Source organism: Aquarana catesbeiana, linkage group LG06 (assembly GCF_042186555.1).
Source record: "Aquarana catesbeiana isolate 2022-GZ linkage group LG06, ASM4218655v1, whole genome shotgun sequence".
Taxonomy (NCBI): domain Eukaryota; kingdom Metazoa; phylum Chordata; class Amphibia; order Anura; family Ranidae; genus Aquarana; species Aquarana catesbeiana.
Window position 1 is genome coordinate 261,152,859 of NC_133329.1, and position 14,397 is coordinate 261,167,255.

Consider the following 14,397-nt stretch of genomic DNA (forward strand, 5'->3'; position numbering starts at 1 on the left):
TGTAATAAATAGTCTCAACTTTAAAAAAAAAAAAAAAAAAAAAAAAAAAAAAAAAAAAAAGCGAATCTTTCCTCTGTTTGGGCCGATATAAAAAAATAAAAAATAATGTAGAATACATAAAAAAATTGAGTATAAGTAATTTAATACATACTCCATTTTTTTTTTTTAATATAGTCTATCAAAAAGCATATATTGATTGGTTTGTGCCAAAGTTATAGCATCTACAAAATAGGGGATAGATTTATGGCTTTTTTTTAAACTAGTAAATAGCAGTGATCTGCAATTATTGAGACTGCAACATTATGGCAGGCACTTGACACATTTTTGGGTCGACTGACAATTTCACAGCGATCAGTGTTATTAAAATGCACGGATTACTGTATAAATCTCACTGGCAGGGAATGGGTTAACACTAAGGTGCGATCATGGGGTTAACGGTGTTCCCTGTGTATTCTAACTGTGGGGGGATGGGACTGAATATAGGAGATGAGAGATTGTGAGTTCCTACGAGCTGGGAAATCTCTCTCCTCACAGAACTGGGAAGTGTGAGTTCACACATCCCTGTTCTGACTCTCGTGCCCAGCGGTCATCGCGACTGCCGGTCACGACATTCAGCACCCCTGCTGTACAGCGGGTGCATGCCTGTCATGCTGCTCAAAAGGGCCTGACATAGCTACGACGATTCGTGGGATCATGCCAACCTGCCGCAGTATAATGACGGCAGCTGGTTGGCAAGTGGTTAAAAACTAAAAGCTGTGTAAATTCCAGTGTTTGCAGGGGGGGGGGGGGGGGTATTTGGGTATAGTGTTGCATGACCACACAATTACTAATTAAAGCAGCTCATTGCCAAATTTGCAAAAAGTGCTCCTTTCAGGAAGGGGGTAAAATCTTCTGGAGCCGAAGTGGTTAATATAGCAACAATGTGGGGGGAGAGAAATATTCTGCAGCTTCCTCCAACACTGCCTCAACATTCTTTATTCCTTTTGCATTGTCTTCCGATATCAGGGCCACAAAACAGAAGTAGGAGTAAAAGCAGCAGTGCATACATTACTGCATCCCAAAAAATAAAATAAAAATAGAAGTTTCATATTGTAGTGTGGTGATCAGCCTCCTGAAATCCCACTTTAAAAATGTCAGATAGCACTAAATTTGTACAAAGAACAATTGCCGATTGGCATAAACAACTATAAAGTGTTCGCTCCATCAACAACCAGGTGGCATGCCCATGGTCTGCTTGGCAGAAGTGCCTGAACCAATAAACTACAAAAGCATTGGGCAGGAGAAACTGTTTCCATTTATGTCAACTGCTTGACTTGACCCTCACTGTAAACTGAATACACACACACACACACACACACACACACACACACACACACGATCACAGTTGAATAGTATATGGAAAAAAAAACAAAAACACAAAACACCACAGTTGGTCGTCGAATATGGCATTTAATTTGCAAATATTTTTCCATAACAAATATACCAAATCATAGTGATTTTGAACTTTATTTTTAATAGAAAACCGGGGGATAAAACGAATTGTTACATTTTGAAAGGCCTTAAATTACATTATTACAGTAGAAAATACAGGAGGTAGAGGGTAACAAAAATCCAGGACATGGAATTTGGACAACGCATTGTTACTTAAAACATGGTTTCTTCTAAAACTAAAAACATGACCGTAAAAAGGGATAAGGAGGGGAAAAAAAAAAAAAAAATAAAAAAAAAAAAAGTAAGTGATGAAAGCCCTTATATCATGCTTGATACAGGAGGTAGGATGTAATGAACCAGAAAAGACACATAATTGAGTATGACTTTTTTAATCTACAGCTCCTGTGTTTGCTTACTGGCAATACTATTGACAGTTCATTCAACATCTTCATTCTCAGACTCTGACTCTGCAGGGGAAAAAAAAATAAAATAATTTTAAAGAAAGTATTTGCATTATGCCTCAATTAGAACAGCCATGACTACACTGCCATTTACAAATCTATTAAAACTTTGCTACCTTTAGTAGTATTTACCTAGCTGGGTTAAGCACAAACGTATGGCTGCAATAGTAGCCATACGCTTGTGCCCATTTTATAGCTGCCAGTTTCACAGTGCAGGTGGTGCTGTCCCCCCAGAATAGTTGGAAGGGGATAGTTTGGGGCCTAGGTAGGCAACTAGTTTTACCTTGTGGCAGTTTAATATTTCCTTTATATAAAAGGTTAACTGCTTCCCGGTGGTTATTTAATAACTCATACAGATACAAATTCAATTTTAAGTCTAAACACTTTATTGCATTATAGCATTAACCTTGAACCACCTTTTTCCTTGTACAGGCTCATGAGACCATCAGAAGTTTGCCTACAGTCTGAAGGCTATACCATACAGACATCACAAGCCTTCAGACTATATATAGCTGTTGCAGGATTGTGGATTTGACAATGTTTTTGGACAGAGCATTAGTGTCGCATTTTTACCAAGCTGGAATCAAAAGATGTAAAACACCGCTGCTTTAACAAAATGTATGCAGTAATGCATGTGTTAAAGAAATTCTACATGCATACATTGCTTATAAAGCATGTGACATGTAACACAAATTACTACAAAAAAAAAAAAAAAAAAAAAAAAAAAAAAAAAAAAGGGCAGGTACCATTTGCACAGTAGTTACCTTCTTCTGCATTTTTAAGCCACTCTACAAACTTTTTCATCTGTTCCAGAAATACACTTTTTCCTTTAGCAACATGTGCATCTTTATACCACTTCAAAATGGGCTCTTCACTTAAAACTTCAGCTGTAAAGAGAAAAAAAAAAAAAAAAAAAAATGGAGATCGGCTTTCAATTTGCCCTTGAGCCACTTATTGCATGCACATCAAGTGTCAGGTTATAGTACAAACAAGAAAACAAGGAAATTCGCCCTTAGAGCAGGATGGGAGTGTTAAGAATTTTCCATGTCTATGAACCCATATGTGCTATATTGTACAGTACATAACACCAATAGTTACCATACAGTCAATGGTTTGGTGCAATTATGATACTAGGACAATTTTCTCATAAGTAAATATGGGGGGGGGGAACTTATATCAAGTTGTAAACATCTGTTTCATATCCGCATGAGGTTACATCAAAAATTGAGAGCATAAAACAGTGCACAAGTTCTCATGCACACATGCTCCTCTGCATTAGCATTTACCTGTTGCCATACACAGCATATGTTTAAGAAAAATATGCTCTATGCACAGGTTTGGCGATGATTACAGCAACTGACTTCTATATGGCTGGCTGTATGCACCACCTGCTGTTTCCCATGTGCAGGAAAGCACCAGGAATTTTATGTTTGAGCCTCAAAATGTACATGTGCTTGAAGCCTAAAAACTACCAAGCTTACCTTTGTAAAAAAGCACCACAATTTTCTGGAAGGATTTCATGAAGTGAATGTTGTCATAACAATACTCCTGAATTTTCAGCAGCAAAGTCAGTTCAGACTGACCTTGTGTAGTAAAGGCAGCAAGGAGAGGGCTGTATTGCTACAAAAAAAAAAAAAAAAAAAAAAAAAAAAAAAAAAAGGGGGAAGAGAAGAAGATTTCAGAAATAGAAGTGTTAAATTTATTAAACAAAATGGAAAGCAAACAAACAGAATATAAATCAAAAATTGTGTGACCACTCTTTGCTCTCAAAACAGCATCAACTCCTCTAGGTACACTTGCACATGATTTTTGAAGGCACTCAGCAGATCGGTTAGTTCTCCAAGATGTTTGGAACAACCTCAGCGCTTCTGTGGATGTAGGCAGTCTCAAAATTTCAGTCTTATGTAATCCCAGACAGGACTCTTTATCTTGAGGTCAGGGCTCTGTGGGGGCCAAACCACTTCCAGGACTCCTTGTTCTTTACACTAAAGAATTATACTTGTATGAGATTTATATTGTGGTAACAGTTTCTGCAGTGCTTTACAACATTAGGATAGACAGATTGTTCTTCATGGCACTGGCTGTATGTTTGGAGTTGTTGTCCTGCTGCAGAATAAGTTTGGGTTCAATCGCACACCTCCCTGATAGTATGGCATGATGGATAAGTATTGGCCTGTATTTCCCAGCATGGAGGACACCATTGATCCTGACCAAATCTCCAACTCCATTTGCAGAAATGCAGCTCCAGACTTGCAAGAAAGCGCAACCACTTACTGTATTACTTTCCAGCCAACAAACTGTCTTCTGCTACAGCCAAAGGTTTCAAATTTTGACTCCTCAGTCCAGAGCACCTACTGCCATTTTTCTGCACCCCGGTTCCTATGTTTTCATGTAGCTGAGTCACTTAGCCTTGTTTCCATATGTTGGAGGTATGGCTTTTTGGCCAAAAGTCTTCCATGAAGACTACTTCTGAACAGTAGATACACATACCTTGAACACATTTTTTTTTTGTGTCAGTTCTGCGGCACTGCTGGACATCTGGAACAGCTGGCATGGGGAACCATGTCAAAACTCAGCCGGTCTCTGCTAAACCGGCTGAGATTCGAACAGTCTATGGCTGACTTTAGTAGCCGTTTCTCATCCTATTTTAAGCCTCCAACACAGCGGTCTGTTTCAACCTACATAAGAAATGGATGATTAGGACTTGCTTGGTATAAAGCGATCATACACTTGACTAATCCTACATAATCCTCAACTTTGTGCAAGTAAGAATTGATGCTGGTTTGAAGCCAAAAGGGTAGTCACACCAAATATTGGATTTGATAATATTTTACTGTTTGCTAAAGAAAAAAATTTTTTTTTAAATTTTAAAAAAAATTAAGAATGCTTTCAAACAAGTGTTATTTTAAAAACCATTTCATACCTGCCTAAAACTTTTGAACATATCTATATGTATCTATTTTACACAAACTAAACAAAAGATTCCAAGCCATACAGCCTGTATGTGGTTATATTTCAGAGCCAAATGTAGCTTGGCTGACAAAAAGCATTAGTTTAAAGCAGCCAAATATCTTGAACAGTAGTATTTCCTAATGATTGTAATTGCCCATAATAGGACAGAAACATGTATGCCCCATTTAAACACTGTTGCATTAAAGTCAAATAATTTTGAATTGGTTGGCCACACACACACAGCTCTAAAGAAAAAGCTATCCAGGAAGCTTTAAATGCTGCCTGCCCTCTTACTTTACAAATGTCGAATACCAGTTTGTATAACAGCGCAACTAGTTTACTTGTTTACCAACAGTCACATGAACTTATACCCGAGTCCTGGATGACTGCTGCAAGAGTTGACAACGTGAGGAATTCCCTCAAACAGTTGCGTAAACCTATTGGCGTCAATGCTCTGAGTGTTGAGGTCTCCTCCCACCAGCCACCCAGGGATATATACACTGCAGTGCCGTAAATGGAACGGGCAGATAGCTTATACTACTTCAAAAAGGCAGGAAAAAAACCCAAACTTGATATTTTTAACACTGCTTACCACAATGCACAGCATGTGTTGTGCACAGCAGTATGGTTGGCCTGCTTTCTCATAATAGCTTGTTCTGGTGCCAGGAAACCATTTCAAAACGGCACGTAATTTAAGACTACAAAAAAAAAAAAAAAAAAAAAAAAAAATTCTTTGCTGTCATTTGCCCCCACTTAGGAGATTCCCTCATCAAGTTTTCACTCCTGTGTCCTCCATTCTTCAGTTCTTTAGAGACCAGGGCCATTTCAGCTAACCACAGAGCACTTATGGCATACTAAAAGTGACTTCAGGATGGGTTGACACTTTTGTGATGCAAGATGTTGCATGCAAGTCACATTGCTGTGCAGACTGTATGGCTGAAGTCACATTCGCATTAAAATGGTGAAGGACCCTTCTTTGGTCCACACTGGAATCAGATCGCATGGGTCTTCACATCTATGCAATCTGAATCCTGCGCCATTTCACAGTTCGCACTACGATCCGATCTAGGGGCGTCATTAACTTTCTACTGGGCACCCGCAGTAGTTCGCAGAGGGAAGTGTGAACTGCCTGCAAATCATATGCACTGCGGGAACTTGCACAGGAATCATGCTGGTTCTCTCATCGCATATAAGCGAACCAGGACTCAGTCAGTCAATCTTCCTGTATGTCTTGCGAATTACTGTAACGCCCCTGCAACTTTCCCATCCAACTGTAGTGCAAGCAGACACAGCTTACATAGGAATTGCAACTCTGCTCTAAGTTCAGGAGCATTGTTGCCACACCATCAAGAAAAGCGGCAATAGATGGAGTTGAGGAGCAACAGGTATTTTTGGGGACTTTTGCAGGGAGAAATGGGTTTTATTTGGACAGATACCTTCAAGTGTTTGATGGCTTGCTCTGTAACCAGCTCCTCTTTTTTGTTCCATTCCACACAGCTCATCACACTGGACCACAGGATACCAATGACAGTCTGCTCAGAGATGTTGTTTTTCTTCATTTCTTCCTTTACATATATACTGATCTGAAAGTTAGTGGGGAAAGTGCACAGGCTTTGTTTTAAAAGCAGTCAGTAAAATAAATGTAGCTTCATAACCAAGGACTGTAGAACACCAAGCCATTAAGAGGCCAGGTATCAATTTAGGTCTAATTACTCTGTAGAGTTCTGAGCAACAAGTTCACATTACAATATGGTCAAGTAGTTACCTCTTTAAGAGGCTCTCCTTTTGCCATCATTTCCTGCAGCTCTTTCAGAAGCTCTTTACGAGCCCCTATTGTTTGTTGATTCCGGACATACTCTGATAATTCCTTTAATCCGGCATCTGTGAAGTATTTTGTGAAGTGTTCTACACTCTGCTTGTTTGCTGGAAATAGTTCCTAGAATTAATTTAAAACAGTTAAGAGCAAAGCAGGGATATTTAGATCATGTATAGCAGTCTGGCAGTACGTGATATTCTTGCCACAAAATTATAAGAAATAGCTGTCTTACCATAAGTCTATTGTCCATATTCACTTTTCTAAGACTTCCAGCTACTGCATTAATATCTTTCTCATTGATCCAGGATTTAAATAGTTTTACTGCAAAAGCAGCTGAAACACCTGACGAAAAAAAAAAAAAAAAAAAAGTATATAAAATTTGAAACACATTTAGCCATGTCAAGGTATTTCACACAATAGTCTACAATCCAATCATTTGACAACCCCTCCCACAATGGTTTCAAGGGGTGGGGGATGCAAGGAGTGTAAATTTTATTTTTTTAAGGTCTACTCCAGTGCATGGAGTAGTTAGATTTAAAAAAAAAAAAAAAAAAAAAACACCAAACAAGATTTGAACATCTCACAGAGCACTGTTCAATCCACCATCCGAAATTGGAAGGAGTATGGCACAACTGTAAACCTATCAAGATATGGCCGTCCACCTAAACTGACAGGCCAGGCAAGGAGAGCATTAATCAGAGAAGCAGCCACGAGGCCCATGGTAACTCTGGAGGAGCTGCAGAGATCCACAGCTCAGGGGGGAAAATCTGTCGACAGGACAACTATTAGTCGTGCCCTCGACAAATCTGGCCTTTATGGAAGAGAGGCAAGAAGAAAGCCATAAGTCGTCCCGCTTGATGTGTCCCCCACATGGGTTTCTCGCAAACATGTGGAAGAAGGTGCTCTGGTCAGATGAGACCAAAATTGTACATTTTGACTTAAATGCAAAAGCTATGTGTGGCAGAAAACACATGGTGATGGCATCATGTTGTGGGGATGCTTTTCTTCAGCAGGGACAGGAAAGCTAGTCAGAGTTGATAGCAAGATGGATGGAGCCAAATACAGGGCAATCTTAGAGGAAAACCTGTCTGTCTCAAGTCTTTTGCAGACTTTGAGGCAGAGGTTCGCCTTCCAGCAGGACAACGACCCTAAACATACAGCCAAAACCACAATAGAATGGTTTAGATCAAAGCATATTCACAAGTTAGCATGGCCCAGTCAAAGTCCAGACCTAAATCCAATTGAGAATCTGTGGCAAGACTTGAAAATTGTTGTTCAGATGCTCTCCATCCAATAGAGCTTGAGCTATTTTGTAAAGAACGGGCAAAAATGTCACTCTAGATGCGCAAAGCTGGTAGAAACATACTTAAAAAGACTTGCAGCGAAAGGTGGTTCTACAATCAAAACTTTGTAGGGGGCCGAATACAAATGTACACAAGAAAGAAGTTGACCCATTTATCATTCTCCTACTTCACAATTATCTGCCACTTTGTGTTGGTCTATCACATAAAATCCCAATAAAATACATTTACATTTTTGGTTGTAACATGACAAAATGTGGAAAATGTCAATGAGGTATGAATACTTATTCAGGGCACTGTATATGGCTTCACATGCAGTGAAGCCATATACCAGGGATATGCAATTAGCGGACCTCCAGCAGCAAAACTACAAGTCCCATCATGCCTCTGCGTGTCAAGCTGCTCGCTGTCAGAGTCTTGCTATGCCTCATGGGACTTTTAGTTCTGCAACAGCTGGGAGGTCCACTAATTGCATATCCCTGCCATATACCAAAAGAATGGTATATGGCAGGGATATGCCATATACCAAAAGCATGGTAGTAGTCAGCTGTAAGGGTTGAGCTCGGGCCTTCTCCAGACTCATCTCTTGCTCAAACTCATTAACTATAATGAGCTGCAGGGTATGGAATAAGCTCAGCTGTCATCCTGATCTGCTCTCTAACTATTCCATTTGTCCCTTCAAAACTATCAGAGACTACCAATTGTGTAATCCTTACCCAAAATACCAGGCCACTGACAATCCAGGTTCACTATATATAGTCCTGGATTCAATTTATCCAAATCCTAATAGCACAAAGTAACTCTCCTGAGGTCAAAATACCCAAACCGTGCCTACATGCGATTAGATGTAGATGCTGCTTGGCCAAAAATTTTGTACCCTGCTTCTGCCAAGAGGGCCACCAACTAAGCAAATTTTGTCTGGTTCATCAGGACTTAAAGTGCTGTAACTGCTGCTGTGGCAAATGGTGACATTCATCACAGGCACACTTAGATTGTCAAACCAGGGCAATTTAGACAGAACCAATGTACATGCATGTCTGGAGCGTTGAGAGGAAATCCACAAAGCACAGAGAACATGTTGCAGAACTGTTAGTCACTTTATGCACTGTGACAGCCGTCAAACTTATTTCATAAAAAACACAGCAATCTATTCCTGAAAAGTGTCTAAAATAAAAAAAGGCTGTCTGTACTTGCACCAAAGCAGCCAGATTTTAAATACAAGACTCCATTGATTTCCAAGTTAACTGCCACAAAAAAAAAAAAAAAAAAAAAAGGGAAGGGGAGGTTAAAAGGTGGTACAGAAAAGCCCTCTGGGAGTAAACCTTTTTTACCCCATAGGCAGAATTGACAACTTTCTCATTCGTTACCCTCAGTTAATCTAACAGTGCAAACCTCAGAACAACTTACCCTCTTTTACCAAATTCTCATTATAGAGACTGTTAAGAATCGATGCATTAAGAATCCCATTGGCCAGAAGAACACCAGTAAGCATGGCCAGCTTATTCCTCTCAGACTCTGAAAAACCTTTCAGAAACAGAAACAGCTGGAAAGAGAAGAGTTTAAAATGCACACATTTAAGGAAGAAGGAGGGGGGGGGGGGGGGGGGGGGGTAGGGGCGCTACTAAAAAGAGCAAAACAAAAAAAAGTATACCTTTTTGACCTCTTCTTCAAAGCATTTCTCCAGGTATTTGTAACGTCTGATTAGTTTGTTAAAAACCTAAAGAGTAAAAAACAATGATACGTGATTTAAACGTTTGCACTTGAATTTGTTAAACACACCTCTTCAGGTTTCAGATTAGAGAAAAGAATAAACAAAATGGTTTATTTTTTATGCAAAAAAAAAAAAAAAAAAAAAAAAAAAAAAAGAGAAGAAGAAGAAGAAGAAGAAAGCCATCGTTCTAACCCTTCCCCACTACTAGGCCTCGGTCAACAAAAACTAGCACAGACTCTTTACAGCAAGTACTCGCATTTTTAGCAGTCCTTATGCATGAAAGGCTTGTGTAATGGTTACATTCTTCCAGCAGTACAGCATACATGGGCTCTATTGGCCATCATTGCCTGACAATATAAACTTAGTCAGTGGTGCCAGCCATCCAGCTTTTTGATGCTACAAGATTCAATATCCCAATACAAAGGGTGCTGCCAAATCACTTTTAGACCTGCTGTAATGTAATATGCTAAAACAGCAGTTACAGAAACACCAAATGTGCTGTGTAGACATGGGAATCTTAACAGCCTTTTTAAAGGGTTCTGCAAAGCTTGTTTGGATTTTAATACCTTACCTGAGCAAACACTGAACCATTCGGAAGCTGATCGCCCACTGACAGTGATTCCCATGGTTTATGACTACATGCCATAATCAAGTTTGGATCCAGTAAAAGTTTCTACAAGAAGGGGTTTCTTTGCACACCTCCCCTCTTTCTTCCGAGCACATGTGATGTGAAACAGAATAGAATGAATGCAGCTATCCTCGATGACCACACTTCATAGACCGTTTAAAGGACTCATTCAGAATTATCTACGTCAGCATTATAAAGTCCGTATATAAAGTGTATACGGACTATATCTATTTTTTTTTTTAGATTGCTCTGTGTATGACCAATTTTACTAGCGCTGCCATTAGCTTGTTTAGGCTTTTATCAATATTTCAGCACTGTTATTTCTAGTTTTAGAGGTATCATTTTAGGCGGCTGCTGTTTCCATTAATTTTGGTTATTTATATATATTCTGCCTGCAACATATTTCCTAAAGCACTTGTTGAATATGACATTGGGCCTCGTCAGATTCAGATTTACCTGAGCAAATGCCTGCATGGTCTCTAGATCTTCTTGTGCTGAAAACACACAAACATCAGTACGGATCACGTCGTCGGTAAGAGTGCCACCTGGTGCTGCAAGAATAAATTAGCATAATTAGAACAAATGCAGTACAATGTTCCCAGCCCATTACAAGATGCACATTGGAAGAGCAAATACATGTTGGAGTGCCACGTGCAAATATGTACAGACATTAAACCACTACAACAAAATGAATGCCAGTTAAGGGCTCATGCACAAGGATACACATAAAACATGTGCTAATCTTTAAATGCATACAGTGTTAAATGTATGTCATTGGCCCTTAATAGCCACCTGCAGCCAAGTAATTAGGGAACCATTGGCTCCGTATGCAGGCATGCAACATTAGCACAAAATTTTATATGTCCAAGGACAAGATTTTATATAGAATTTTGCTGCCAGTAAGATATGTAAACATTTTGCACGTGTGAGAATGAGCACTAGATACAACAAGCCAACAGAAGTCAGTGCACTGCTTGCTCTAATAGAGTCCAACGCATAAGTGCATTGTATCAACACATGGAAATTCTGGGTGTACTTCTGAAAGCCGATGCCATAACACAGTGGTCATCAACCCTGTTCCTCAGGGCCCACTAACAGGCCAGGTTTTATTACCTTGGGGAGATGCAAGCTACAATACTGCAATCATTGAGCAAATTATATCACTTGTGATGCATTTCAGTTATCTTGCAAACCTGGCCTGTTGGTCAGCCCTGAGGACAGGGTTGAAGACCACTGCCCTAACAGACTTGATCCTACATGGCAGATTAATTGGCCAGTGTATTTCACAGTGCCATTTCTGGTCACATTTGTTCTATGGATGGTCAGGACCACTGGCTTAACAGTACATTTTTGCAAACGACTCATTAAAAGAACCAGATGGAGGAGAGAGAAAAAAAAAAAAAAAAAAAAAAAAAAAAAAAAAAAAAAAAAAATTTTCCATAAAAATGACGCCTGCATCCAATCAGAATACTGCCTGCTCCTGACTAGTATCCCCAAACTACCTCCCATCTGTTTAACAGCTTGCCGACTGGCTCATGCCTATATATGTCAGCAGAAGGGCACCTACAGGCAGATTAATGTACCTGTACATTGCCCTTTAAGAAGCGATTTGCTAGCGCACCCGCTGCAACCTCTGCGAGTGTGATCCCGGGTCCCGCAGACTCAATGTCCGAGGGGATACCCGTGATCGACTCACGGAGAGGAAGAACGGGGAAATGCTGATGTAAACAAGCTTCTCCCTGATCACAGCTCCCTGTAATCGGAAGCGGTGATCAGTGTCGTGTCACACACAGCCCCCCCCCCAGTTAGAATCACTCCCTAGGACACACTTAACCCCTTCACTGCCAGTCACATTTACACAGTAATCAATGCATTTTTAATTGCACTGATCGCTGTATAAAATGTAAATGGTCCCAAAGTCACGCCAAAAGTGTCCGATCTGTCAGCCATGTCGTAGTCACGATTTAAAATGTCATAAAAACTATCCCCTATTTTGTAGACGCTATAACTTTTGCGCAAAACAAATGCTTATTGCAATTTTTTTAACAAAAATATGAAGAATATGCATCAGCCTCAACTAAGGGGGGGAAAAAAAAAAAAAAAAAAAAAGTGTTCCTGTAGAAGCAAGGTCAGCTGAATTTGAGCAGATGAAGCAGGTGCGATGGCAGTGAAATTGTAAAAATGTAAACACCCAGGTTGTCAATGGTGTTTATGTGAAAAATATTCAATTAATGCAGGAGCGTTGTACAATGGAGCCTTTTTGTTATTGCAAGATCAGATGTGAAGTCAGTTTTTGTACTGACTTTGGTCAGTTCTGGCACAAACTACAGCACCACTACCAGGTATCATTTCTTACTGCAGCACCATTTTGAAATGCAATTATGTAGTTAGACCAGCTGCCAGTAGTGAGAATAGCGGACAAGATGTTTGACAGCAACAATTTTATGCGCTTGCATACCCAGCATCCCGCCAGCCACCAGGATGTCAAAAAGTGTTTCTGCATAGCGACGGTAGTCAAGTTTTGCTCCAGAAGCATCAAGAAATTTTGCTACTGCTTCCAAGTCGTTGCCAGTTTCATTTAAGCCTTGAATAATACAGTCTTGAAATTGGGTAGGGTCAAACCTCTCCTTTTCATCTGAAAAAGAAAAAAAAAAAAAAAAAAAATTGGTTTCTCCTATGTAGAAAAAGGTTTACATTCTGTAAACCAAAAAAAACAAACAAACCACAAAGCACAAAGGAGTGGATATTTCATTCAAATTATGCAAGAATGTGTCCACAAACCTTCCACACAAAGCCCACTCCATTGGCGGTACACATTACTATTTGCAGGTGATGACACTAGGTGATCAAAATGACCAGAAACTATTGTAATTGTCTACACCATTGGATTTTGCCCAAGTATGCTCCTCAACTAAATAGTTGTTCCACTTTGTTCAAACTAAGGATGGAGGGGGGAGGTTGTTGTGCAGTCTGGTCCTTGTAGACCTGAAGATAGAGGCGAGGGTTGACAGCCAGATACACAACCCCACCATTCTGAGGTCTCAAAACACTTAAAGACCAAACGTAGCATTAGATGCCAACAGGTTCACCATGCTATGAACAAGACAGAAATGGCTACAGATCCATCCAACACTGACATGCATTAGAAAGAAACTGACTAGTGTAACCATCAACCATGCTTTGTAATGGTGTGGCAGTTCACAAACTTGTCACCATTGGGGGGAGGGAAGGAGTCAGCTAATGATTCAGTAACCACACAAAACCAAAAAATGCCAGTATTGGGTGCAGTTGACATTTAATAGCTCCCCACTGAGGAACTGGTGGGGTTGGGAATGACCCATTTATCCTGTATGGTCTCTGCTTTAAGGACCCCTTTCACACTGGGGCGCTTTGCAGGCGATACAGCGCTAAAAATAGCGCCTGCAAAGCACCCTGAAAGAGCCCCTAGTGTGTCTCCAATGTGAAAGCCCTGAGGGCTTTCACACTGGAGCGGTGTGCTGGCTGGACGGTAAAAAAAAAAAAAAAAAAAAAAAAAAAAAAAAGTCTTGCTAGCAGCATCTTTGAAGCGGTAAAGGAGCGGCGTATACACTGCTCCTGCCCATTGAAATCAATGGGGCAGCGCGGCTATACCGCCGGCATAGCGCTGCTGCAGCAGCGCTTTGCGGTGGTTTTAACCCTTTCTTGGCTGCTAGCAGGGGGGTAAAACCACCCCGCTAGCGGGCGAATACTGCAGCTAAAAATAGCGCAGTTTTACCGCCACCTCCCCTGCCCCAGTGTGAAAGGGGCCTAAAAGTAGCGCTTGACAACTGCTTCCTATTCATTTCAATGGATGCTTTCACACTTAGGTGGTAAAAAAAAAAAAAATAAAATAAAAAAATAAAAAAAGTGCTTCGCTAATGTTACAAAAACACCTGGCTTTCATGGGCAGTTTGAGCTCCTCAGTGTGAAAGGGGTCTAACCCTTTCACTGCCAGCTATGGACCTACAGCACCGATTCCAGCTGGCCACTTCCGTACGCCATACTGACCTGCATTCCTTCCTGTACTATAGGCGCATAGTCAAACTTATAGCAGAATTATTCAGCAGACTCACCTCAAA

At 40.3% G+C, this 14,397-nt stretch overlaps 1 protein-coding gene across 2 annotated transcripts in view; it reads right to left on the reverse strand.

Moving 5' to 3' along the window:
- Window positions 1–1,429: 1,429 nt before the first annotated feature.
- BZW1 (basic leucine zipper and W2 domains 1) overlaps window positions 1,430–14,397 on the reverse strand; it is a 33,468-nt gene continuing 20,500 nt past the window's right edge. Inside the window, exons 3-12 of one of the 2 annotated variants that reach the window (XM_073633240.1) lie at window positions 12,759–12,935; window positions 10,757–10,851; window positions 9,613–9,678; window positions 9,369–9,504; window positions 6,893–7,002; window positions 6,610–6,780; window positions 6,281–6,427; window positions 3,374–3,512; window positions 2,657–2,779; window positions 1,430–1,898 (exon numbers count right to left, since the gene is read on the reverse strand). In XM_073633240.1, the coding sequence (XP_073489341.1) occupies window positions 1,867–1,898; window positions 2,657–2,779; window positions 3,374–3,512; window positions 6,281–6,427; window positions 6,610–6,780; window positions 6,893–7,002; window positions 9,369–9,504; window positions 9,613–9,678; window positions 10,757–10,851; window positions 12,759–12,935 (1,196 nt within the window). In that variant the 3' untranslated portion in view covers window positions 1,430–1,866. The remainder of the gene's footprint in view (window positions 1,899–2,656; window positions 2,780–3,373; window positions 3,513–6,280; window positions 6,428–6,609; window positions 6,781–6,892; window positions 7,003–9,368; window positions 9,505–9,612; window positions 9,679–10,756; window positions 10,852–12,758; window positions 12,936–14,397) is intronic. The other variant, XM_073633241.1, reaches the window with a different exon arrangement.